At 43.1% G+C, this 24,733-nt stretch overlaps 1 protein-coding gene across 1 annotated transcript in view; it reads left to right on the plus strand.

Annotated features, from left to right (window-relative positions):
- The window catches only part of LOC115653390 (RNA exonuclease 1 homolog), a 37,230-nt gene that overhangs the window by 282 nt on the left and 12,215 nt on the right, over window positions 1-24,733 (plus strand). Inside the window, exons 2-11 of the mRNA XM_030566646.1 lie at window positions 3,072-4,537; window positions 5,285-5,380; window positions 9,254-9,461; window positions 11,975-12,117; window positions 14,369-14,506; window positions 16,382-16,496; window positions 20,472-20,534; window positions 21,078-21,227; window positions 21,897-22,010; window positions 22,353-22,426. Of these exons, the coding sequence (XP_030422506.1) occupies window positions 3,072-4,537; window positions 5,285-5,380; window positions 9,254-9,461; window positions 11,975-12,117; window positions 14,369-14,506; window positions 16,382-16,496; window positions 20,472-20,534; window positions 21,078-21,227; window positions 21,897-22,010; window positions 22,353-22,426 (2,567 nt within the window). The remainder of the gene's footprint in view (window positions 1-3,071; window positions 4,538-5,284; window positions 5,381-9,253; window positions 9,462-11,974; window positions 12,118-14,368; window positions 14,507-16,381; window positions 16,497-20,471; window positions 20,535-21,077; window positions 21,228-21,896; window positions 22,011-22,352; window positions 22,427-24,733) is intronic.

A 24,733-nucleotide genomic window follows, 5' to 3' on the forward strand; every position in this document is an offset into this window, starting at 1 on the left:
GCTATTTATACCTTAACTTCACCCCCTTCTCCCAGCCTTTCTGGGGGCTCTGCAGCCTACTGCTCCCGGCTGTGTGGGGCAGGCCACCTGGGACTGTGCTTCCTACTGCACTGGGACCCGCCACTGGAGCTATGGGGCTGGGGGGGGGCTTTCCTTGGCATTGGTACCTGTGTGTCTCTGATTGCCACCCACGCCCTGTGGTGACTAGTAGCCCATGGCGCTGGTTCCACACCAGCACAGCAGTGCCGTGTGACCACTAGCCAGGCTTTAGGGGATGGCTGCCATGGCCTCAATTGCTGCCCTGTGGTTCTCCCCCCACCCCACCTGCCATAGATACCTGGCTGTTGACTGCAGGTGTAGCTAGGTAGATGCACCCCAAAATGCTGTTTACTCAAGGCTTAGGTTAGGGTAAGTTAGGCATTGTAAGCTGTGGCATGTGGGACACAGTGTTTCCAAGCCTGCTTTTGAGTGTCCACGCTGCATTTTGAGCCTGGGTTTGTACTTGCTGGGCCCGTGTCTTGCAGCCGTGCTAATGTGTCTGTGTTGAGCAATGCCACCCTTACTCAAGTCCATGCTGCAAAACAACAGGGCTAGGGCTTGGAAGTGAGTCTCAGTGAAAGTTTGTGCTCTGATCCAGCCTGTGGCATGGTCCTAGGGCCTAAATCTTGAATGTTTGTTGACCTGTGTCAGACTGATTTGTGTTTGGACAAAAGAGGGGCATATGCTCAGACCGGAGTCAGAGCCTTGGCTTCACTGTGCCGGTTAGGTATAGTAAAGTGTCATCTGGTGGCTTCATAAATAAATTACTGGGGGTCGCATAGCCTCTCTTCTTGCCTCTTTCTCAGAATTTTAAATGTAGCCCCAGCAAAAGAAATAGAAATGTTTCAATTATACTATTAAAAAATAGAAACTAAAATAAAATGCAGTTCTCTGCAGAGTCTCTGCTGCAATGTTGTGGAGATGGTGCATGAAAACCAGGGAGTGAATTGCTTAGAAATTAAATATAAAATTAGTGTTTTCTAGCATTTATTCTTGCGTTTCTTCCAGTTTTGATTAGCAACATAGAAAATGTGAGGGCTGATTCTGAGAGATGTTGAACCCCTGTAACTCCCTGTGGCATAAATAGAAGTTGGAGATGCTTCCTGGATTCAAAACTTGGTTTTTAAGTGTGTGGTGTTTTGTTCTTTTTTAATCTTGAGCTATTCCTGTGAGCAATAGTCTTTCTGAGGAAGGGTAGAGGTGTATTGTAAATATTTACAGCTTTTCTGAAGGTGAGCACTCCTTTCCAGGTAGGAGTATGTCAGTTAATGAAGAGCCTAATAGAACTTCATAGGGAATGTGATGTTCCAGATGGGTTTTATGCCACCTTCCAACACTGTAGTATCTGAGCCCAAGTCCAGACTAACCCGCGGCATTGGCGGGTTAAAATCGATTGCTCAGGGATCGATATATCGCGTCTAGTCTGGACGCGATGTATCGATCCCCGAGCGCGCTTACATCGATTCCGGAACTCCATCAACCCGAACGGAGTTCCGGAATCGACACGGAGAGCCGCGGACATCGATGCCGCGCCGTCCAGATGGGTACCTCGATTTTAGAAATTCGACTTCAGCTACGTTATTCCCGTAGCTGAAGTTGCGTATCTAAAATTGATTTTAATACCTAGTCTGGACGTGGCCTGAGTGCCTTTCAGTAGTGCATTAAGCAATGTGACTAACATCTGTCACATCTGGTTTGTTTTTACTCTCTCTGATGACTTTTCTGCGAGGGACTTTGTTCCTCTTATGAATTGTCATTTTCAGGCACTTGTGTGTCAGTTTCTGAGTTGATTTTTGCATGACAAATGGTAGTGTGTAATTTGGTGGGAAATCTGGGCTGTTCGTACAGTAGTGGGCTAAGTTCATTCAAAGGTGTACAACAAAACTTGATCTTAACCACTTTAATATCCCCAAATAAGAAAAGAATGCTGTAAATGTAGGTTTTAAAAACCTGAATTGCATTTCAGCTTCTTAAAAAATAAAAATGTAGTTTCTTTTTCATTTGATTTACTAACTTTTTTTCTTCTGAAATCTATTTCCCTTGAAAGAATTGATAACCTTAATTAGTGCTTAAAGACAAAAGGGAGTGTAGCTGGATGTTCCCAGTCTTATTTTAGATGTGCACAGTTTTAAGCATATAGTCTGTTGTTAATTTGGGGTTGTAAATGATTGCGCTTCTTACTGATCCTTTGCTGTTTCACCTTTTTAGGGCAATTGTGTTATATGTGAGAGCCATGAGTGACTCTTACCCCATGTAGTCTTTATCTTGCCTCCATGATGGAAGACTTAACTTCCAGATTAGTGCAACTGGATTTCCATGTTTACAGTTGGTTTATGATTAGTGGAGATTGTAGATTCTCAACCCATGGGAGTCCAAGCTCATGGGTGTTACAAAGGGGTCACAGACTAAGCAGCACTTCCTCATAGGGCTGAGAAAAAGAAAAATTAGCAGAATCCAGTTGTCACTAGCACCCAACCGGAGACAGGGAAGAGAGTGAAGGATCAACTCATTCCTTCTGTATCTACTGTTTGTTCAATTGCGGTAGAGCACTCCCCTTCCCTGGATACACTGCAGCAGCACCACTTTAAGAAGCTCGCCTTAGAGCTGAGGTTTCAGTGTACTTTGTGCTCCACTGAAATGCAGTTAAAAAACAAACAAACAAAGAACAGTGTCTGTAATAGTTTAAAAAGATTGATATACCGAATGCTTCTTGGTATACCAAATTATGTTTAAGTACAATACTAATTGGAGTTTCAAGCCGTCTTAGAGCTGATACTGAGCTTACAGATGATATATGCTTGTCTTGAAACTTATAAAGGTTATGAATATAACAGCTTAAAAACATAATTTAAGTGACTGAATAACAAAACTGTTGTCTGGATCATAAACCTGTATATTTGTAGAGCTTTGCCACAGACTGCAATATTTATTACGTAGAAGATATTTTTCAGCTGAACTCTGTGAAATTGTAACTTAATACTTGTAGTATTTAAGAGAGATCAGTGGATGACATGATTTTCTTCCATCAACAGAGCTAGGTAAAAGTATACAAGAATTGGAAAGAATCAAAAAAGCAATTGAGTCAGTCAAGACTGAAGTTGAAGAAGGGCAGAAGAAACTCTCACAGTATAATTTGCAAGATGAAATACCTAAAAACTCTCTGACATCTAAAACAAATGATGTTAAAGGAAATAAAAGTTCCCCAGATGATGATGATGATCTGTGTAGCTCTCTTACAAAAGACAAATGTCTTGTAGCTCCAGTCTCTAAGTACTCTAGCAAAGGCTGTCATTTGGTATCCAGTAAATATGTCATTGACCATAGCTGTCCAGCAACTGACCTTGAATATGATCCACTGCTAAATTATTCTGCAGGCCTACTCAGCTCTTCCATAATGAAAGAGCAGGAAAATGACACACAGCAATTTAAGCGGGTGAAAATGCCTCTTGCTGATTTTCACATGGAGTCTCCAAAAATGTCTCCATGTGGAAATCGGCATGGATCCCCAAAGAAGAGATCAAGAAGCTATTCACCAATAAAGCTTGAAATAAAGCTCCAAGAATCTGATGATGATGATATTCTGGTTATTGATGCTCCACCATTGACTGTCACTAAGAAGCCAAGAATAAATAGGAGCTTTAAAAACTGGAATAGGGAAGAAAACAAACAAGCTGCTATAACATGTGCAGAAAATCTGCAGAATAGTAACATAGGAGAAGATCCTCTTAAGTATATTGAGGAAAAACGAGCAGAAGTTACTGTAACTCTGCGAAAGGATGACAACACAGATGTAAGCAACCCTGAAAAATCACTGAAAACGCCACCAAAAACTCAAAGTGCATATTTGCCTGATGTGAAAATTAATGCTTTGAAGTCTTTAAATAACCTTTGTGAACAAAGAAAACCTTTTACTGTCTCTCAGGAAAATAATGTATCTTCAATTTCTCATATTAAGGCACAGATGCAGAATGAAACTTTGAAGAAAGAAGATCCAAAGAGTGAAATATCAGTGAAAACGTCTGTTGAAGAATTGAGTACTAACAAAGATAAAAACACACCAAGTTGCAAGAGAGAGGCCCAAACTAGCCTGTATTTTGAAGCCAGCTCAAAAGACCAAACTGTGCTAACTGCACAAGGAACTTGTAAAAAATTACCTGTAAATATAGGAAAAATTCAGCTCATACATGAAAATGGAGAAAATGAAGTGTTGGGAAATGCACCCATTCATCCCAGCACTCCCTTGAATTTGGGTGAGAAAATTTGTCATGATGTAGATCTCTTGACTAAAAACTGTAGTGGAGAAAGTAATAGTAATACTGTGAACACTACCATCCAAGAAAGTGAAATAATTGTATTAGATTCTTCTTCAGAAGAAGAGATGGAGTGTAGTGAAGAGGATACTGAACTGTCTGAATCGGATGACCCTATAGAGGAATGCCGGAGAATTTTCAATGAGTTTGTTGAAAGTGAAGCACAGAAGCAAGAAATTGCTAAGCAGGTGCGGTACGTTTTGTTGTACATGTGCACTTCCCTCTTTCATGGGGATGCAAAGAGATAAGTGTTCCATACATTCTGTAATACTTTTTACTAGTGTTTTCTCTAATCATCTAGATCCACATTTTGGAAAATGTCCACTAATATTGCGTGGTCAGATTAGGACACAGGGCCAAATACTCAAAACTGTTGAGCACAGTCAACCCCAATTCAAGTAATTGGGAGCTTTCCCTGCTCAGCATATTTGAAGATCATACACTAAATGCTTGAGTTGGGCATCCAAAATTAGTGGACACTCTTAAAAACATTTTTAGCAATAGTGTTTTATCTTTAGAAGTGGCCAGATGCAGTGTATGGGAAGTCTAAAGTGTGTTAGGCTTAGTAAATTTTGAATTAACTACATAACCTCTTTGATGTGTTTCTCAAGTTTGGTACATTTACTAAACAGACTGACTTGTAGGAGACTCTCTATTTTGAAAAATCTACTTATGCTATTAAAATTATTCCTAATAATGAAAATATACCATCTTTTTTCATGTGAACATAAAGATGAAGTCCTGTAGCTGAATCTTGGTGAAGGTATATACTTCAGTTGTTGTAACTTTAGATTGGAAAAGTTTGAATTTCTTCCATTAGTTGAAACAGTTGAAAGCCTAACTAGTGAATTATGACATTTAGTCAAAGCAGTTTCTACATTGTGTAGCTAATAAAAGAAAAAACCTGTATTATCTTTTATTCTTAATTTTAATAGGCTCTTGGAGCTCATGTTGAAGTAGATACATTGGATACCAAGACAAATATGGTTTCTGGGCAGAAGAAAAGAATTGCGCACACTGCAAAATTCGATGTGAGTTTTCTTCTGGGAATTTTTTTAGAACTATGCCTATATAATATCAACAATTAAATAACTAGTATTTTTTTACTAATCTTCAACTTAAAGTTAATTCCTTTTGAGGCTCATCTTAAGTGAGGTATGTTAAGCTAAAAGTTCATGTTCAGTTTTAGTGAAAACTTCTTACTTGTAAATCCTTTCTTCAGCCTCTATAAATTACAATTAACATTAGCAAACTCCAAGACTACTAGTGACTGAACTGTAGACCTCATATTGAGATGTATATTTCTGCTTCACTGAGCTCTCACAGTGAACCTACAACCACAATGTAGATCAGGCTGTCAGAATAAATTGAAGAAAGTATTAAATGTAGGGTGCCATTGACTCCAATGTGTAATTTTGCTCAGAACTTGTTCTAATTTAGGAAAAGGGTGGCCCATTTTGAGCTGGCAGACACTAGCCATTCTACAAACTGTTGCAATACAAATATACCTAAATGCTGTTTTCATAAGTTCCAATTACAGCATCAACTTGGAAACAGTAGCAAAACTATTTGTTTTTGAACACCCTAGTTGAAAGCTTGCATTACCTGCTAGAGATCCTGCTATACGCCTCTACCCCGATACAATGCGGTCCTCGAGAGACGAAAAAAAATCTCACCACATTATAGGTGGGACATCGTTATACCGAACTTGCTTTGCCCTCTCGCCCCAGTTCCTTGTTCCCTGAATGCCCCCTCCAGAGATCCAGTCCCTAATCACCCCCAGGACCCCAATCCCCTTGCTCCCTGTCCCCTGACTGCTCCAACCCCTATCCACACCTCCTGCCCCCTGACAGGCACTCACTGGCAGCGGCAGGAAGCGCAGCAATGTGGCCCCAGCCCATTCCACTCCAGCAGCTACTAGCCGCAGTGCTCCGCTTCCTGCCGCTGGAGAGTACGGGGAGTTGGGGAAAGGACACTTTCCTTGCCCTGGCACCAGCTGTGTTGCTGAGGTGGGGTTGGGGAAAGGTCCCACACTCATCTGCTGCAGGAAGCTGAGCACTGCAGCTGGGAGCTGGTGGAGTAGAGCGGGCTGGAGCCGGGCTGCTCCGCATCTGTCACAGCCAGTGGGTGCATGGGGGATTCCCTTGCCCCAAGTCCTCTCCCCTGAGTGACACAGCTGGGCCTGGGGCAAGGGAAGGGAGCCCCTGACCACCACCAAGACCCTCTGCCCCTTATCCAACTCCTCAGCCCCGTCCCGGCACCCTTAACACACTGCTCAGAGCAGCATGTAAGAGCTTTACCGCATTGTATGCGAACCCGTGTTCTATTGGGTCGCCTTATATCGGGGTAGAGATGTATTATGTTATATATGGACACTTCTTTTCTCTTTTGAATTGCATTCGAACAATTGCTTAATAAACAGTGAGTGTAGTTCCACTGAAGGTCATTGGGACTGTTTGCTTGCTTATTAAGCGTGTCCTGAGGTGACTGTTGAAAACACAACACTTAATTATACTTCATTGAGCTCTCTGACTTATGAATGAACCTCCTTCAGCTGAAAGTGTCCTGATGCGCAGTGCATGAGCTTTTTTAAAAAGAAATTGTATTTTATATACACAGGATGAGCAAGCAGTGCCGTACATTTCTTTTCAACAGTTCTTTTAATTACAAAATATTTTAAGGCCTGTATCTGCATTGTATTTGAAATGTTCCTGTTTCTAGAACTAAGATACGCTAGAACTCTTCAGTTGAGGCCTACATTACAAGACTGGAGGATTTATCCTGCTACTGTTGTCATACCCATTATGGGGAACTGCCTTCAGATGTTAATATCAGCCACAGGAGAAACAAAGTTCTGAGCTTGGCTCTTAGTATGAAATGTAAAACATAAAGTACGAATTAGTGTGTGTGGCAGTCTCAACATCTAGTCTCTTACTGATTTACATTCTTCAGTACTGTATACTCTACTATATACCTAACTCCACTGATAACCTTGAATCAGATTACATTTATGTGTAAAAGGTTAATTATCCTTATCTTCTAGGGATGAAACATACTGTATTTCACATTTAATCTGATATTCTGCTTAGGGTGACCAGATGTCCTGATTTTATAGGGACAGTCCTGATTTTTGGGTCTTTCTTATATAGGCTCCTATTCTCCCCCTACCCCCGCCCATCTCCATCCTGATTTTTCACACTTGCTGTCTGGTCACCCTAATTCTGCTTGACATCTACTATGGTATCCCAGGCCAACTGCACCATCTCTCTCTATATAATATATACTTGTGTATATAACTTTTTTTAATTGAATAGATTCAAATAAAATCCTGTAACTAACATTTTTCACCAAGTGTGACTTTGCATATGGATGACTGCAGGGTCAGGCCTTGTTGGTTTAAGGGTGTCTTTTGAGGATTTTGTCAGTATTGTGCATAGTATTTTTTGCTTTCCATTTGACTTACTGGTCATATGCTCTCCACAGGTCTTTATCGGAAGATCATTGGGAAACATATGCAAACTGTGATTCACTGCTTTCATATAGGAGGCATGTTGGCCTGTTCTCCAAAAGCTGCCATTCAGTTTGTATTTAGATGGTCTATAAAATGGTGACTTGACTTGAATTTCTAAAGTCCTTTGTTTCAGTCCTAGGTATCTTAGGGCTTGTCTACATCACAAAGTTGCAGCGCTGGTGAGGGGGTTACAGCGCTGCAACTTAGGAGGTGTACACATCTGCAGGGCATCACCAGTGCTGCAACTCCCTGTTTGCAGCGCTGGCCGTACTCCCGTTTTGTCTCGGGTGTAGAGGATCCAGCGCTGGTGATCCAGCGCTGGTAATCAAGTGTAGACACTTACCAGCGCTTTTCTTGACCTCCGTGGAATAAGCAGGTATCCCAGCATACCTGAGGAAGCATCTGGTAATCAAGCAGGTCTCCTTCCCCGGTTTGCAGGGGGGTTCGGGGAACGCGAGAGCAAACCACGGCGAAGCTGGTCTCCTTTCCAGGTTTGCTCTCGCGTTCCCCAAACCCCCGTGCAAGCAGGTCTCCTTCCCTGCGGTTTGCAGGGGGGTTCGGGGAACGCGAGAGCAAACCGCAGCGAAGCTGGTCTCCTTCCCCGGTTTGCTCTCGCGTTCCCCGAACCTCCGTGCAAGCAGGTCTCCTTCCCTGCGGTTTGCTCTCGCGTTCCCCAAACCCCCGAGCAAGCAGGTCTCCTTCCCTGCGGTTTGCAGGAGGGTTCGGGGAACGCGAGAGCAAACCGCGGCGAAGCTGGTCTCCTTCCCCGGTTTGCTCTCGCGTTCCCCAAACCCCCCTTGAAGCCGCCCAACAGCGCTGCAGTGTGGCCACATCTAACACCACTTGCAGCGCTGGTTGCTGTAAGTGTGGCCACTCTGCAGCGCTGGCCCTATACAGCTGTACTAATACAGCTGTAACAACCAGCGCTGCAAAATTGTAGATGTAGACATACCCTTAGACTATTCTCTCTCTCTCTCTCTCCCTCCTCTCCCCCTTTCCTTATCCTGGTGTTTGATATCAGCTGGGTTACTTTGCAGTTGCTTGGATGAGTATTGTGGGATTTAAAAAAAAAAAGTATAAAGACTATACGGCCTGAACCTCAGCTGATATGAATTAGTTGACCTCCATTGTCTTAGTTGACCTCCATTGCCTTCAGTGGAGTTCTGTTGACTTATGTTTGCTGAGAATCTGGCCCTATAGCTTGTCTTTTTGGAAAATAAATTATTTGAGAAGGATTGTAGAAGAGATGGTGGAAGTATATGTTTGGATGCAGTCTTCTATAATAAAATACACTGTAAATGTATTATCCTACGACTTTGTTAACTTGTAAATTTGGAAGTGTATTTTGACAAATGTGCAATTGGTTGAACATTCTAATTTTCATGCCCATTAGGTACAGACCAACAAAGAAATACTGGTGCCTTTTAAGGCACCTCTTCCACAGCAATCTTGTCCTACCAGAATCCTGCAGGCACAGCAACAGGCAGTGCAGATAACAGCTGCTGTTAAAAGTGGACAGGCTTTTGTTGCTGCAACTTCTGGACAGAAGAAAACTGTACCTGTATTGTCAACTACTCAGATTCAGAACGTAGGACCAATGGGTATGAGATCTCGCTTCGCAAAGTGAGATAAACCAGGTTTTTTAAATAAATTTTGGTCTTCAGATTACTTTAAAATATTTGATCAGTTTGTTTTTGTTCCAAATGTGAGTATTCTTAAACATTCTGGATGCCTGAGTGAACCCTTAATTCATTTTATTGTTCTAAGTATCCTGGCTGAGTCAACATTTTAATGTCAGTTTACGTTAATTCAGTTAGTTTTGTGTTTTGTTTTGGGTGAAGTTCTCTCAAATGTTTGGAGGCAGTTCTGGGGGGCTGGAATGAAACAACTTTCAACATTTATAATTGTTTCAAGTTACTGTCAAGTATGTAGGGTTTCTCAGAAGCCCTAAAGCATGGCAATCACTCTTTCTTTCCCGCCTGTATGTATTTGCTTTCCTGAAAGCCTTCCTCTAGTTCAGTGGTTCTCAAATTGTGGGTCAGGATCCCATTTTAATGAGGTCGCCAGGGCCAGTGTTCGACTTGCTGGGGCCCAAGCCTTACCCCAGCCACTCAGGGCTGATGCCAAAGCCTGAGGGCTTTAGCCTGGGGCAGTGAGGCTCAGGCTCCAGACTTCTTTTCTCTCAGATCATGTAGTGATTTTTGTTATCAAAGGGGGTCTCAGTTTGAGATGTTTGAGAACCGCTGCTTTAGTTTGAAAGAAAATACCAATAACTTAACATTTGGATATCTCTATTTTCATGCTGACATTAAAATCATCATGACGCTATTTTTATTTTGAAAATATACCTCTTTTAAAATGAGTACTCTGCCAGTTGTGCTGTTAAAATTTTTTTAAAGTTCTTTCTTTGCTATGTGAAAGTTACCCTATTTTGAGTGGGGTCTATGTATTCAATGTTGTCAAATGCCCAAAGTGTGTGTTTAATATATCTATTTTTTTTCCTCTTAATTTTTCAGCAAGTAATTTTAGGTATTTACTAACAAGGCCTTTGGGCAAAAATATTCCATGTAGTAACTCCACTGATATCAAGAATTGCACTAGGGATTAATTTAGTACTTTATAGGTAGCCTGAAGGCTTTTTGGTTGTACAAGCCTGTTTTTTCAGTTCATTCATTTCAAGTGAGCACATGTAACTTAGAATGTAATGGATAAGTGAGTGTTTCTCAAGCTGTATAATTGTCTTCTCACTTTCTAGTCCATTCAACAGTGTGGTAGAAATTGATACCGAGAGGATCTATTTAGCAAACTGGTGGGCAGCCTGTCAGGGTAATCTGCTGATGGGCCACGACAGTTTTACATCAACTGTCCGTAGGCCCGGCTACCTACAGCTCCCAGTGGCTGCAGTTTGCTGTTCCCGTTCCTGACCAATGGGATGGTCAATGTAAACAAACTGTGTCACGGCCCACCAGCAGATAACCCTGACGGGCTGCAGGTTGCCCACCCCTAATTTAGCGTAATAGCTACGATCCATACACTGTACCCTGGTCTTGGGGCCTATTTCTAAACTTTGTTTATTTACTTTTCTTGTGGTGTGGTTTGCCCATTTTTGGAGTTAGATTTTACTTACACGCCTCAAAGGTTTGTTCTGATCTTATATTAGTAAAGCACTTGGAGAGCTCAAACTAAAGTTTTATATCAAGTTTTTAAAAGTTTACCTGAATAAGTATTTTACTTTACCATCCTGCTGCTCATCTCTGTAATATGAGTGCCTTCCACATAAAGTAGATTAGTAAAGTGAAGTTACTGGTGTGCTTTTTGGAGTCTCTAGCTATTGTCCTAGAGTTCAGCTAACTTTGAATTTGGTTACCAAAATAAAATCATAAAGAATGTGTCTCCTATGTGGCAGGGGTGGTGAATTCTGTGGGCCCATGGTACCTGTGCTCCAGGAATATTCAGAGCACAGGGGCCCGGATCCACCAATGTTCGGGACCAGGTCTCTCTCCCCTGGCACTGCCTGCCACCCAAGCATGCCTCCTTTGGAGCATCTTCTGGTCCCGCCTGCCACCCCCGGGCCATTAAAAAGGGCCTGGGGGCAACCATTGGCAGCACAGCGAGGCTAAAGTGACTTCCTGCTTGCCCTCACTTTGCATGGTGTGCCACTCTTGGAAGCAGCCAGCACATCCTTGTGGCCCCATGGGGGTGGGGGATGTCTCTGTATGCTTCCCCTTCCCCAAGCACTGACTGCCATTGGAATTGTGGCCAGTGGGAGCTGCGGGGGCAGTGGCTGTGGGCTATGGCACCCAGAGACACCCCACCCCACCCCACTTAGGACCTGCTGCCAGAGGGGTGGGAGCTACCCAAGGTAAGCCTCACACCCCTCATCCCCTCCCGCACCCCTGCCCTATCCCAGAGTCTGCACCCAAATGTCCTTCCAGAGCCCGCACTGCATCCAAACTCCTTCCCAGAGTCTTAGGTGGGGGGAAGGGAGTGGGGGCTTGCACTCATTCTGGGCACCACCAAAATTATACAAATCTGCCATTTAGTGAAAGGGGATTGAGCAGTAAAACTTCATTCTTAATGAATAACTATATGTAATTACCTTCTGTTGTTTCAGTATGTCTAAATTTGCTTGAAGTTCAGCCTGTTGCAACCAGCAGTGGTCAACTGAATGTATTCCTTCAAGGAAATGGTGTAACAGCAATGCCATGCAGACCTTCTAATATTTCAGTAAAAAGGATTGCTCCCATGCCTATTAAGGTACTATAATAGTAGTAAAATATAAGTGCCCAAATAGTGCAGTTACCTGGAACAACAACTATTGATTTTATACAGAGGCTTCCTTGCTAAGCACTGCAGGATATGTAAATTTTAAATGTTAACTTTTTTCTGAATATTTCATAATCACATCATACAGTAAGTACTGCTTTCGAGTCCATTTAATAATGCTAACAATTGGTGTTATTCTGTGTGGTTACAAGTGGTCAGATTTTAGTGGTCAGTATTGTATACTAGCAGAACAGTAGCTCACTCTCCTGCCTTCTCATAACTATCAACCTTCTGCTGAGAAGTTGCAGACATTGGGGCATTGCAAGTGGTTTCATGTGGGAATAGATAGCAGTGATTAGGTGTCTGGATGATATTGTTGCGTGTTTTACTTACACTAAATACAGCAGACCTTTAATAGAGGTGGTCAGACTGCATTTAGGCAATTCTTTATTTCAAGAATCTCAGCCAAATCTCCAGTGGTAGGTTTTAGGAAGCAATTTACTAGTTAAAGATTAAGGCAGAAAGCAAAATATCCTGTTGGTAACTGCTCTTCCAAAAAGAAAATCTCACAACTAACAATGCAGCATTTCTTAAAAGGCTGAGCAGTGCTTGCACAGTAAACTTGTTAAACTGTAATACTGTCATCTAACTCCCATGGTAGAACTTCAGATCAATCTAAAGGTAATTAATGATGGTGTTACTGTGTTCCATGGCTTGCTTTAGTCTAGTTAGGCCAAATAAAATTATTGTAAAATAGTTATCTTACAGTTGTACTGGCTAGAGTTAATAAAGACAAGTGCACCTGAAATTATTTATACATATGATATTGTGACGTAACTTAGCATGATAGCAGGTTGTCATAGAAATGTTTTATACAAGATGTGAAGGGGATGGCTTCTCTGGCTTTATTCAATAAAGTATTTTTCCTCTTCTAGAAAGAAGAGGTTGAAAGATTTATAGAAACTCCTTTTAATGTGAGTCCAAGTAGTAGTGCTTGGTTGCAGTAGGTTTATAGTGTGTTAGCACAGAAGTGCTCTGTCATCTTGAGCAACCAGCTTCTGTGTAGAGGACCATTGGTCTTGCCTGCTTTCAAAGATTCCTCTAATCGTGATTTACTGACAGAAGGCATGAAAGTTTGGGGGATAAAGTAAAAATCACTTATGACAGTGTACTTTAAAGCTCTAAGTTTCAGAGTAAGCTAGGTAAATATACATGTCAAGCAGAACTTCAATAATCGAGTTTAAATTAAAAAAAACATAACCCAAAGTGAATAAATCAGTACAGTAATAGCATAGTAGCTTAGCATGCCACCCCATATCTTTTGTAGGCTATTAAACACAATTTTCAATTAAAACTGCTTACTAGATTACTACTTCAGTGTTGTGAAGTAGTTTGAAATTGATTGAAACATACATTTTTGAAGATTTTTAAAGACCAAATTCATTTACACTTCAATGATGATCTGTCCCAAGTACCAAATTGTTTATGCCTGCTTCTCAAACTTGCTTTTTTGATCTCTCTTAAAACTACATTCTGGAAGGCATTGTGGCTAACGTTCTCTAGAAAGAGACTGACAAAATTAGAGGGTGATGAGAGTATCCTTATCTATCTTTCTCTTCTACCAAAACTACTTCTAGATGTTGGTAAATATCATTTAGATGGTGATGATCATTCAGTATCACTACATAAGCCAACCATTCTGTGAGAATAAGTGGGACTAATATTATAAGTAAACAGCTTGTTTAATAGCGACCCTGTTTGGACAAAATTTTAAAGTAAGGCATGTTATCACACCAGACTTCTGGATTTGACAGGTTTATCCTCCACTTCTTATTAAACAAATTTAAATTCTATTATGGCAAGCCTTGGGATATTTTACATCTAATTACAAACTCTCTTTTTTTTTCTAAATGACAAAGCTAGTAGATTGTACCAAATTAACTCCTGCAGTGTGCCTTCAGTCTGTATTCTGAATGAAAAAATATTTAGAGACAGGCCAAAAATAGAAACTGTTGACTATTAGATGATAGCTGGAGCTGGTAACTCTTTGTGAGGGTAACACTGTATTCTGTCTAACTCTGCTTTTTGTTTGCTCTTGACTTTTTGAAACATTTTTAGCTGAATTTTTATACTTTATTCTGGACTAAATTATTTTTTAATTTGAGTAAAAACTGAATTATGTATATTATTCAGCTCCTTGGTATAACAACATATGAACTGAATATTGAATGTTCTCTCTAAGGTTTCTAGTCGGAGAAGGCTTTCTATAATTCCAGAATCTGGATCCAAAGTTCCACATGACACAAGACAACGATATGTCAACTTTTTTGTTGAAGAATATTTGAAAGTTTGTAGAACAGTAAATGAAGCTTTTGATAAGGTTTGTATTGGTTATGAAGAAAAGCTTTAAAGATGTATAACACTTAAACTTTTCAAGTAAATGAAAACGCTGCTTGCTATACATGGTTGGGGAAAAATGTTAAACTGAGAAGACCCATTAAAATCAAGTATGTGTGTAAGCCATTTGAAAATAGTCTAGTCATTAGCAGACAAAAACTAGCAATTTACTTGGTTTTTCTCTTCTTCCTTACCCCGTTCATTTCTCTCATGTCCAAGTGTAAAATATGCTTGGAAACTATCATAAAGTAAATAAGTTCCCTTTAAAATGTCATCATTTACATCTTTTATGAGACAAATTAATACCTTAGTGCTATTCATGTTTGTGGTCACCTGTTTGGCAACAATCCTCATTCAAAAAGCAGCTACAATGGTCCAGGCCATTGTTTTCTCTGGAGATTCTATTGTATTTACTTGGGGTGGGGTGGATGGTATAATTATACTCTAGAGATGGGCTCACGGGCACTAGCAGCCTGGGCAACATCTTCAGTGTGAGCCAAATTTCTTGATTATTGCAAATTTGAGGGTGTTCTGTGAAGCTGTTCTGCTAGGGTCCCAGATAAATGTTTGTAATTCCTTGTTTCTGTGCTCCATAGTCTCTCGTGTCTTTCCTTTTATTCTTAAACTTGTTTTATCCTTTCATTTTCCTGCCCTGGGGATTGGTCTTCACTACAGGGAGACTGACACTGCTGCAATCTATTCAGCAGGAGTTGATTAATTTAGCAGGTCCAGTGAAGACTCACTAAATCGATGGCAGAGCGCTCTCCTGTTGACTCTGATACTCCACCTCTCTGAGAAGATTAACGGAAGTTGACCGGAGAGCATCTCCCATCGACTTATCCCAGTGTTTTCACTGTGCTGCAAGTCGACCTAAGCTATGTCAACTCAGCTGGTGTAGTGTAACTTAGGTTGACTTATCCCGGTAGTGAAGACAAGCCCTTGGTCTCTAATTATCCCCCTCAATTTGCAACGTGTAAAACCAAGGAGAGGAGAAGTAACTGTTGCCTCTGAGAGACAGCAACAAATTTTTGCTATCAAGTGTTCTCCAAAACAGAAAGCTAGGTTCGCTGCAGCAGGTTCACTCTACAAACCTATCTCATTAGCTCTTTCCTCTTCAGTCAAATTGCTTCATTCCTTCAACTTCTTCCACTACACCTTTACAAGAGGAAGCTTGGGGAAATTTTCCTAGCCCTAAAAATGTTATAGCAGCTACTGACTTCTGGGATGCTCTGTGGTATTGCTTATATCTGTCCCCAAGTGTCATAGTACTAAATTGCCTTGAAATAGCACATGCAGAATCTGCCAGGCAATAATAAAATACAAACATAAATTAAAGTAAATAATAAAATAAGACAGATCAGACTTTACTGCTTAGGGCTTCAAAAAATGGGAGTGGAAATAATATCTACCCTCCAAAGGAAGCCCTGACCGTTATTTTCCTTCTATGCAAGAAAATCTTCAGACTTTAATGTTACACTAACAATGTTTCACGTAGTTGTGTAATGATGCTCTTTATATCATTCAGTTTCATCTATTTGCAAGACAAGATTCCAGTAATCCCTATCTATAAATTTATATTTAGGATTTATTTAAAGTATCACTCTTATTTTCACTCAGATGTGTTTACTTTCTAGTTCCTGAAATGGAGTTTTTTCTAAGTATTACTTCCAAATATTTGCACAACTTACTAAAATATGATAGTCTATGATTAATGTAGCACTGAAGTGTTTAGGACATTACAGCTTAGAACTGAAGACATTTTTGACAGCAAAACTTTCTTAGACTCTGACTAACAAAACTGCAAAATTTACAATAAACTGTATGCCCTTAAATTTTGGTCTTACTCTTTTAAATGTAGGCATTGGTAGAAGAAAAAGCAATTTATGATCGTTGTGGCAGTAAAAATATGTATCTGAACATAGCTGTGAACACCCTTAAAAAGCTGAGGGATCAAGGTAGTCTCTCTCCAAATGGTAAGAAATTATGTAGGGAAATTGGGGGGGAAGAAAGAAGTGATGCTGTCTGACACAGATAAAGATCATTGTTTTGCCTCATTAATGAGGATTTTATTTAAATTGCTGGTGTAAACATGGGGTTTGGCTACACTTGCAGGTGTGCAGCATTAGGAGTTAAAGCTGTCTTCATACAGATGTGTAGGGAGAGCGCTGGAGCGTGGCCACACTGACAGCTACCAGTGCTGCAGTGTGGCCACATTTGCAGCGGTGTTGGGAGTGGTGCATTATGGTCAGCTATCCCACAGAGCACCTGGTCCCATTTTGGCTCCATGGGTTGTGGGAAGGGAGCGGAGGGTGCGGGTCATTCTGCTTCCTGTCCCAACGCCCCGTGATGCATTGCTTCACATCCCAGCAATCCCTGTTTTTCCGTCCACATTTGGCGCCATCTTGACTCAACGGTTTTTGTGTGGGAAATGGAGCCTGAACTGCAGAGGAGTATACTGGCAAGTCTCGCCAGCACGTCACGTTTGGCAATTGAGCTATTTCTTAAGGTACAAAGTGATGAGGAGTCCGACGATGATCGCAAGTTGCCTGACGCGTATGACACTAAATTGCTTCTGCCATTCACGGAAATGCTCAGCACCGTAGAACGCCACTTTTGGGCTTTGGAAACAAGCACTGAGTGGTGGGATCACATTGTCATGGAGGTCTGGGATGACGAGCAGTGGCTGCAGAACTTTTGGATGAGAAAAGCCACTTTCATGGGACTGTGTGCTGAGCTCACCCCCCACCCTGCGGCGCAAGGACACGAGATTGAGAGCTGCCCTGCTGATGGAGAAGCGGGTGGCTATTGCAGTCTGGAAGCTGGGAACTCTAGACAGCTACTGATCAGTTGGGAACCAGTTTGGAATGGGAAAGTTGACCCTTGGAATCATGTTGATGCAAGTTCGCAGGGCCATTAATCGCATCCTGCTAAGAAGAACTGTGACTCTGGGGAACGTACAGGACATCGTGGATGGCTTTGCACTAATGGGTTTCCCTAACTGTGGAGGAGTGATAGATGGGACGCATATTCCTATTCTGGCACCACCCCACCTAGCATCCGAGTATGTTAATCGGAAGGGGTATTTCTCTATGGTTCTCCAGGCACTTGTGGATCACCATGGGCGTTTCATTGATATTAACACAGGCTGGTCTGGAAAGGTGCATGATGAGCACATCTTTTGGAACACTGGCCTGTTCAGGAAGCTGCAGGCAGGGACTCTTTTCCCCAGAGCGGAAGATTGCAATAGGAGACGTCGAAATGCCCATTGTGATCCTTGGAGACCCCGTTTACCTGTTAATGCCTTGGGTCATGAAAGCGTATGTAGGGAAGCTTGACAGGAGCAAGGACCGGATCAACTAAAGGCTGAGCCGGTGCCAAATGACTGGAGTGTGCTTTTGGCCGTTTAAAGGAGCGCTGGCGATCTCTGTATGGGAAGCTAGACTTGGGGGAAAGCAGCATCCCCACGGTTATATCTGCGTGCTGTACCCTCCATAATATTTGTGAAGGAAAGGGTGAAACATTCAGTCAGGCATGGACCTCCGAGGTTCAGCGCCTGAAGGCTGAATTTGCACAGCCAGAGGGCAGGGCTACTAGAGAGGCCTAGCACAGGGCTTCAAGGATTAGGGATGCCTTGAGGGAGGAATTTGAGGCTGAAAACCAACAGTAATGTTTGGTGCCTTGCACGGGAGTGAAGTGCAGTGGTTACAATGTTAGTAGGAATCTGTTTTTCCTAAGCTGATTTGCAGTGCCTGTTTCTTTCCTGGGCTAAGGTATCTTTGACTTTCTGCAATAATAAAGACTGTTTGTTTTCTAAGCCAAGAATTCATTCATTGTAAAGAAAATAACTTTACTGACAGACACACAACATTTTGGTACCCTAAAAGGGCAGAGGGGTGGGGTGGTGAACTGTACAGTCAGAGGTTTGAATATGTCCTGTCTGGAGTCCTGTGCAATGACTGCTGCACTTCAGGATGCCTATACTGCATGGTGATGGGGGTTGAGTGCAGAGGGTAAGGGTTGTAGTTCTCAGGGCTGATTGGTGAACGTACAGGTGTTGGAGGCAGCTGGTGGTGCGAAGAATCTGGATGCTGGGGAAGGGGGTTTTGAGCTGACATTGGGGCACAAGGGAAAGAGCTTTGGGATGGGGTAGGGGGCCAGCATGGTAGTGCTCTGCCTGCATGGCTACGAGCTCCTGGATAGAGTCCGCTTGGCACGCCAGGATGCTTATCAGCTGCTTTGTTCTTTTCTTCCTGGCTGCTGCGTTTTTCTGGCAGATTCTGCTTTCCCTGTCCCTCCAATCCTGCACGATTTTTGATTCTCTGTGGCAGAGTGATCCATAACTGCTTGCAGCAGGTCGTCTTTGCTTTCTCGTGGCTTCTTCCGGAGGTTTTGTAGTCTTTCAGCTGTTGATAACACGGACAGCCGAGAACTCAAGGTTGCTTGTGGAAAGGCAAAAAAGGCAACACTTAACAGAGGCAGCATTGTTTATGTCTCAAACAGTTATTCCCACACGGTGAAGGAGTAACTTTCTTCACAATAGCATAATTTTCCCATACCAAAGAGCGCACGTAACCCACAGGAGCCCCAAAATGGTGAGTAAGGGGGACTGATTGCTTCAGGGTTATACTGTCCTCAGGGTTTCTGTGCATTGGGGAAGCCAAACAGCTGTAGGGGGCACCTACACTGAACACTATCCCTAAGTTTTCCACAGGAGTTGATCCTGGAAGATATCTCGCTGCTGTGGGTCACCTGGGAAGAGCGGGAGGGTCTTGTACAGCAATGCAGATTCCGCCCTGGCCCCTATGCAGTTTGCCTGTGTGCAGCAATGGTCCCCGGTCCCCCCCACCCCTCGCTATTCCACATCTAGGCAGGCAGGCAGGCATGCAGAACCCTCCCTCCTCTCCCGAAAAATTTTCATCCTGAAAATAAAAGCCGCTTACCGGGAACCCGCTCCTCTGTTTGTCCTCCACCAAGTACCGGCTGCTGTGACTGGCTACCTTCCTCCTGGCTTGAGAAGAGCTCGTGGCTGTATGCCTCCAGGGACTCAGGGGTGTCTCCCCCCAGCCCAGTACCCTCACTCTCGGTTTCCTCCTCCTCCCCCCTGCTCTGAAGTGTCCATCGTGGTCCTCGGATTGGTGGTGGGGTCACCCCCAAGTATTGTGTTCAGCTCTTTGTAAAAACGGCAGGTCGTGGCAGCAGTGCCGGAGCGGCGGTTCCCCTCATGGGCTTTGCCATAGGCTCTCCGCAGCTCCTTCACTTTAACCCTGCACTGCAGTGCCTCCCAGTCATGGCCCCTTTCCAGCATAGCCCTTGATACCTGCCCAAAGGTATCATAATTCCTACAGCTGGAGAGCAGCTGGGACTGCACAGCTTCCCCCTCCCGCCCCCCAACACTGAGGTCCAGCAACTCTCCATTGCTCCATGCTAGGCCTTGTTTGATGCGTGGCGGCATGATCACCTGGAAAGATTCACTGATTGCACTCCACACCTGGCTGGGCAAACAGGAAGGAGATTTTTAAAATTCCCAGGGCATTTAAAGGGTGGGTCACCTGAGGCCAAGGCAGTAGAGTTCGAATTGATGAGCAGAGTGGCTGAACAGGCATTCTGGGATACCTCTGAAGGTCAATAACAGCGCTTTTGGTGGCCACACTGGTGGAGCAGCACTGCATCACCAGCGCTGCAGTCATTATTCCCCAGGCCAAGGTGGGGTACAGCCAAGCGCTGTAGCCAGGGAGATACAGCACTCTGTGCCTTGCAAGTGTGGACGGTGTGTGAGTTGCAAGCGCTGTAAAGCCACCACCAGTGCTGCAGCTCTCCAGTGTTGCCAAGCCCATGCTTCTAAAAGGTTACCAATGAGATGCAATGTTTTAATCTTTAAAGACTTCACTAACTGCAACAGGAAGTCTGAAGTTTGAAAGATGCATTTAAGTGTTTTTTTCTGTTTTTAGGGCAGTCTTGTGGTAGCAGATGTACTAATACCACTGGATCTAGAAAATCGGAAGAGAAGAATGGTAAAACAATCTGATAGTTCTTACCTAAAATATGTAGTTTCTCACATTTACGTATAAACTGGGGCAACTTTTTTCAACATGAAATGAATTTTCATACCCAGTTTCCTGGTCCTTATTCCTATTGTTAGATTTTAGGTATCAGCCCCAAATGCCACCCAGGACCAACATATGACCAACTTCTAAAACAGATTGAGGATGCTATTTTTCAAACCACTGATCTTTCTAAAGACAAGGAAAGAATTGAATTTCTGTACGAAGCAAGAATGCTTTTCAGAATTGTGGTTTTGCAACCTTTTGTTAATGTTAGGTAGTAACTTGTTGGAAGTCATTTTAATATCTTACTCTTTGTAAAGTTTTGGTTTTTGTTAATTTTATTTGCTGTCAGATGCTACAAGTGTATAATTTCTGAGATGATCAGGTAAACAAACAGTAAGATGATTCAGTATAACTGAATCAAAACCTTAAATGTGCATCTAAGATGTAAAATGTTTGTTTTGAAATTCATTGTCATATCTGCTCTAACATGTCTTTAAATGCTATTAGATTTTTCAGGAATTGTTCTCTATAGAATTCTAAAAGACTATGTTCTGACTGAGGAACAATTACATGAGAATGGCTACCCACAACCAAATCCTGAAAAACCTGGCAGTGCTATGTTGGGTAATGGCATTACAAAAACAGCTGTATCTGATGGTAAGTAAATGAAACCAGAATTTGTAAATGTATAGCTATAACAGTTGATATGGAAAAAACTGATTTTTTTTTTAAACAAAACTTTTTTCTCTTAAACTTAACTTCCTTTTGGCATCTGGTATGTATTGTATTGAAATTGTGTACAGTAGTATTACATAACTACTTGGGCCCTGGTTGTTGCAAACTGTTACAAAATTCTTTAGGTTTTATTCTCAAATAATTCCATTAATGTTAGTAAAAACTATTCAAGAGTAAAATTCTTGCCCAGAATTGCATATTCTGTCCACAGTACAGTATTTGTAAACCAAAAAGGTTTGAGTCTTTGACTTAAGCAATTGGATTAATAAAAGATAATACTTCAAGAATTTAATTTGTGAGTTTTTAAAAAAAGCTTTAAGAATTTTTTAAATTCTTATAACTGAAGCACGTATCAGGATTATGCCACAGGAATTCATACTATTTTAGTGCTTAAAAAAATAACTTGACCAGCCTTGGAAAACTTGTCATAAAAATGTATTTACTTAGCTAGGCAACCAATTACTATGCCTATTACTTCTCTGATAATTGAAAAGGAAGATTTTGTATTGTTTCATTTGCCCAGAATAGGGCAAGTAGGATTTTTTCAAGGCTGAATTTTAATTAGGCATTGAACTATCATACTATTTTCAGCTTCCAAAAGAGTGTGTTGTAGATGTGGAGAAATATACACTGTTACTGCTTCTGGAAAGCACATTCGTAAAGAAGAATGCAACTACCATTCTGGTAGAGTACTAAAACAAAAAGGTTAGTATAGTTCTTGTTCGTTCTTGATGTAAGCCACTATCAAAAATCATGTAAAAACTTTTTAATTGCCATTGTTTCATATTACGATGTTGTTTACCACCTTGAAGTGTGCTTGGATCGGGATACAGGTAAAACTAGAAATATCTGCTGTGCCCTGAGGATTGTGGATACCTAGCAACATATCAAATGTCCATGTGTAAGAAGCCTGGGTTCTGCTAACCTAGAGACACCATCATGAAGTCAAGTATAGGTGCATTAAAACATGTCCCTTGCTTGAAAGTAAAACAAGTAGTGATTTGTTTTAGTTGTTTGACTGCTTTTTGAATTTTCCTTTTATGGCAGTTCCTGGTGGCTTGGAAACACGGTATAGCTGTTGTGAGGGAGTAGTTGGGTCTCCTGGATGCCAGGTTGCAAAGGTAGGAACATGTTGTTAGCATCGCTTCTCAAACTTTTTCACGGTGGGGATCACATCTTAAGAAACAGTGTCTCAGGGACCCACTTTCCACTCCAATAGCAGGGGCTGTATACTTATGATCACAAAATAGCCCTGTGGCTATTTTCATGGAAATGAAATAGGAAAGCAGTTGTATAGTTTCAGCTATTTCTAATATAATTAGGGTTCTTTTTTCCAAAAAGAACTGCATTTAATTTTGCTTCTTGTGTCCTTTTTCCTCCATTCATTTCTCTCTTCAGGAAAAAGGGGAGCCAGCACCTTGTGACCAGCCAGTTACCCATGACCCACCAGTTGTCATATTGCTTCATAAACTTGACATCTATCTTTACAGAAGCTTGGGTTTCTGTACTAAGATTTAGTAGGTTGAGCGGAGAATGTTAAATAAAAAGCTCTCCTGTTTAACTCTAGTTAGTCTGTATCAAAGATAACTTACTCAGCAATTGAATAACACCTGGTCTGCACTTAAAATGTAGACTGACAGACTTGCGTTGTTCAGAGGTATAAAAAATCTGTGCCACTGAATGAAATAGCTATGCTAATCTAACCACCCAGTGTAGATGCAGCTAGGTCAATGGAAAAAAGGTTGTTCTTCGAGTTATTGCTCATATCCAATCCAGGTAGGTGTGTGCGTGCTGCGTGCACGTTCGTTGGAGAAACTTTTACCTTAGCATCCCAGGCGGGTTGGCTGGGCGCCCCCTGGAGTGGCGCCGCTATAGCGCCCAATATATATCCCAGCCGACCCGGCCACCCTTCAGTTCCTTCTTACCACCCGTGTCGGTCGTTGGAACTGTGGAGTGCAGCTTTGCTAACCTCCACACTCCCTAGCAGCTCATTTCGCTATCGTTGTATATATTAGTTATAGTTTATTGGTGTGTGTGTGTGTGTATAATATATATGTGTGTGTGTGTGTGTGTGTGTGTGTGTGTGTGTATATAATATATGTGTGTGTGTGTGTATATATATAGTTATTAGTTAGTCAGTTATCTAGTGTTATTAGTTGTAGTTTGAGGGGATCGGGGTCCCCCCCCTCCCCGCACCGGGAGCCGGAGCTCATGCCCAGCTCATTGGGCTTCAAGCAGTGCTCGGCTTATCACAAGCCCATGCCAGTTGGAGACCCCCATGACTCCTGCTTGAAGTGCCTCGGGAGTCGCACTTATCGGCCAAGTGCTCAATCTGCAAGTCTTTCAAGCCGAGAACCAAGAAGGAGTGTGACATTAGATTAAGACAGCTCCTTATGGAAGCGGCCCTGACACCTCCGCCCTCGGCACCGAGCACAAGTCAGCCGGTAAGCAAGGGCACTGCCACGGCACCGAGTGCTGCCACCAAGAAGCCGGCACCGAAACCGACTCCGAGCTGCTCCCTCTCCCCGAGGCCGAACGCGGCGAAGGCGCAGATCATCCCGCCACCAACTGCCTCGCAGTCAAAGCCTGCGCCAAAGACGAATCGCCAGGCACCGATACCTGCTGCGGCACCATCGAAGCCGGTACCGTTGACCCCGACCCCACGAGGACCGTCGAGTCCGGCACCTGGCGGCTCCCCGGTGCACACCGTGGTAGAGCCTGCTTCGCCTTCTACCCCGGAGATGTTTGCCGCAGCGAGGGATCTGATCGCGATCACCGAGGCACCGTTGCCCTTACCCCCGGCACCGCCAGTGCGGGTCCTACACTCCATGGGCAAACCGACCCTGACCAGACCAGCTTCGGTCAGCGTAGCAGACTGGCACCGCTCCAGATCGCGGTCCCGCGAACGCTCTGCATCGAGGCGTCGCTCATGCTTCCGACGTCGATCTCGGTCCCGGCACCGATCACCTTGGTACCGCTCACGCTCCCGGCACCGGTCAGGCTCCCGGCACCAGTCGACGTCCTGAGCGTCAACCCGGTACTCCCGGTACCGCTCCAGCTCACGGCACCACGGTGGGCACCGCGCCTCCAGGAGCAGATCGAGACAGAGGCACTCGGGATCCCGGTCGACCTCCCGGCACCGAGCCGGTCGCAGGTCCCGGTCTCGCTCTCAACACCGTCACCAATACCGACACTGGTCGCCACTACCCAGAGGTGTAAGGTCTGTCGGTACCTCGGCACCGACTTTCACCGCTCTACCTTGGCCATCTAGAGGCACGTCGGCATCCTCCCAGGCGGGTAGCTACTACGAACGGGACCAGGATCCCGAAGTACCGCTGGGAGTGTTCCAGGACCCCCACCCGCAGGACGCGGGTGCCCAACAGTGGAGTTTTTGGACACCCTGGGCATATCATCAGGCCCAGGGTGCC

This window comes from Gopherus evgoodei, chromosome 6 (genome assembly GCF_007399415.2).
Source record: "Gopherus evgoodei ecotype Sinaloan lineage chromosome 6, rGopEvg1_v1.p, whole genome shotgun sequence".
NCBI classification, from domain to species: Eukaryota; Metazoa; Chordata; order Testudines; family Testudinidae; genus Gopherus; species Gopherus evgoodei.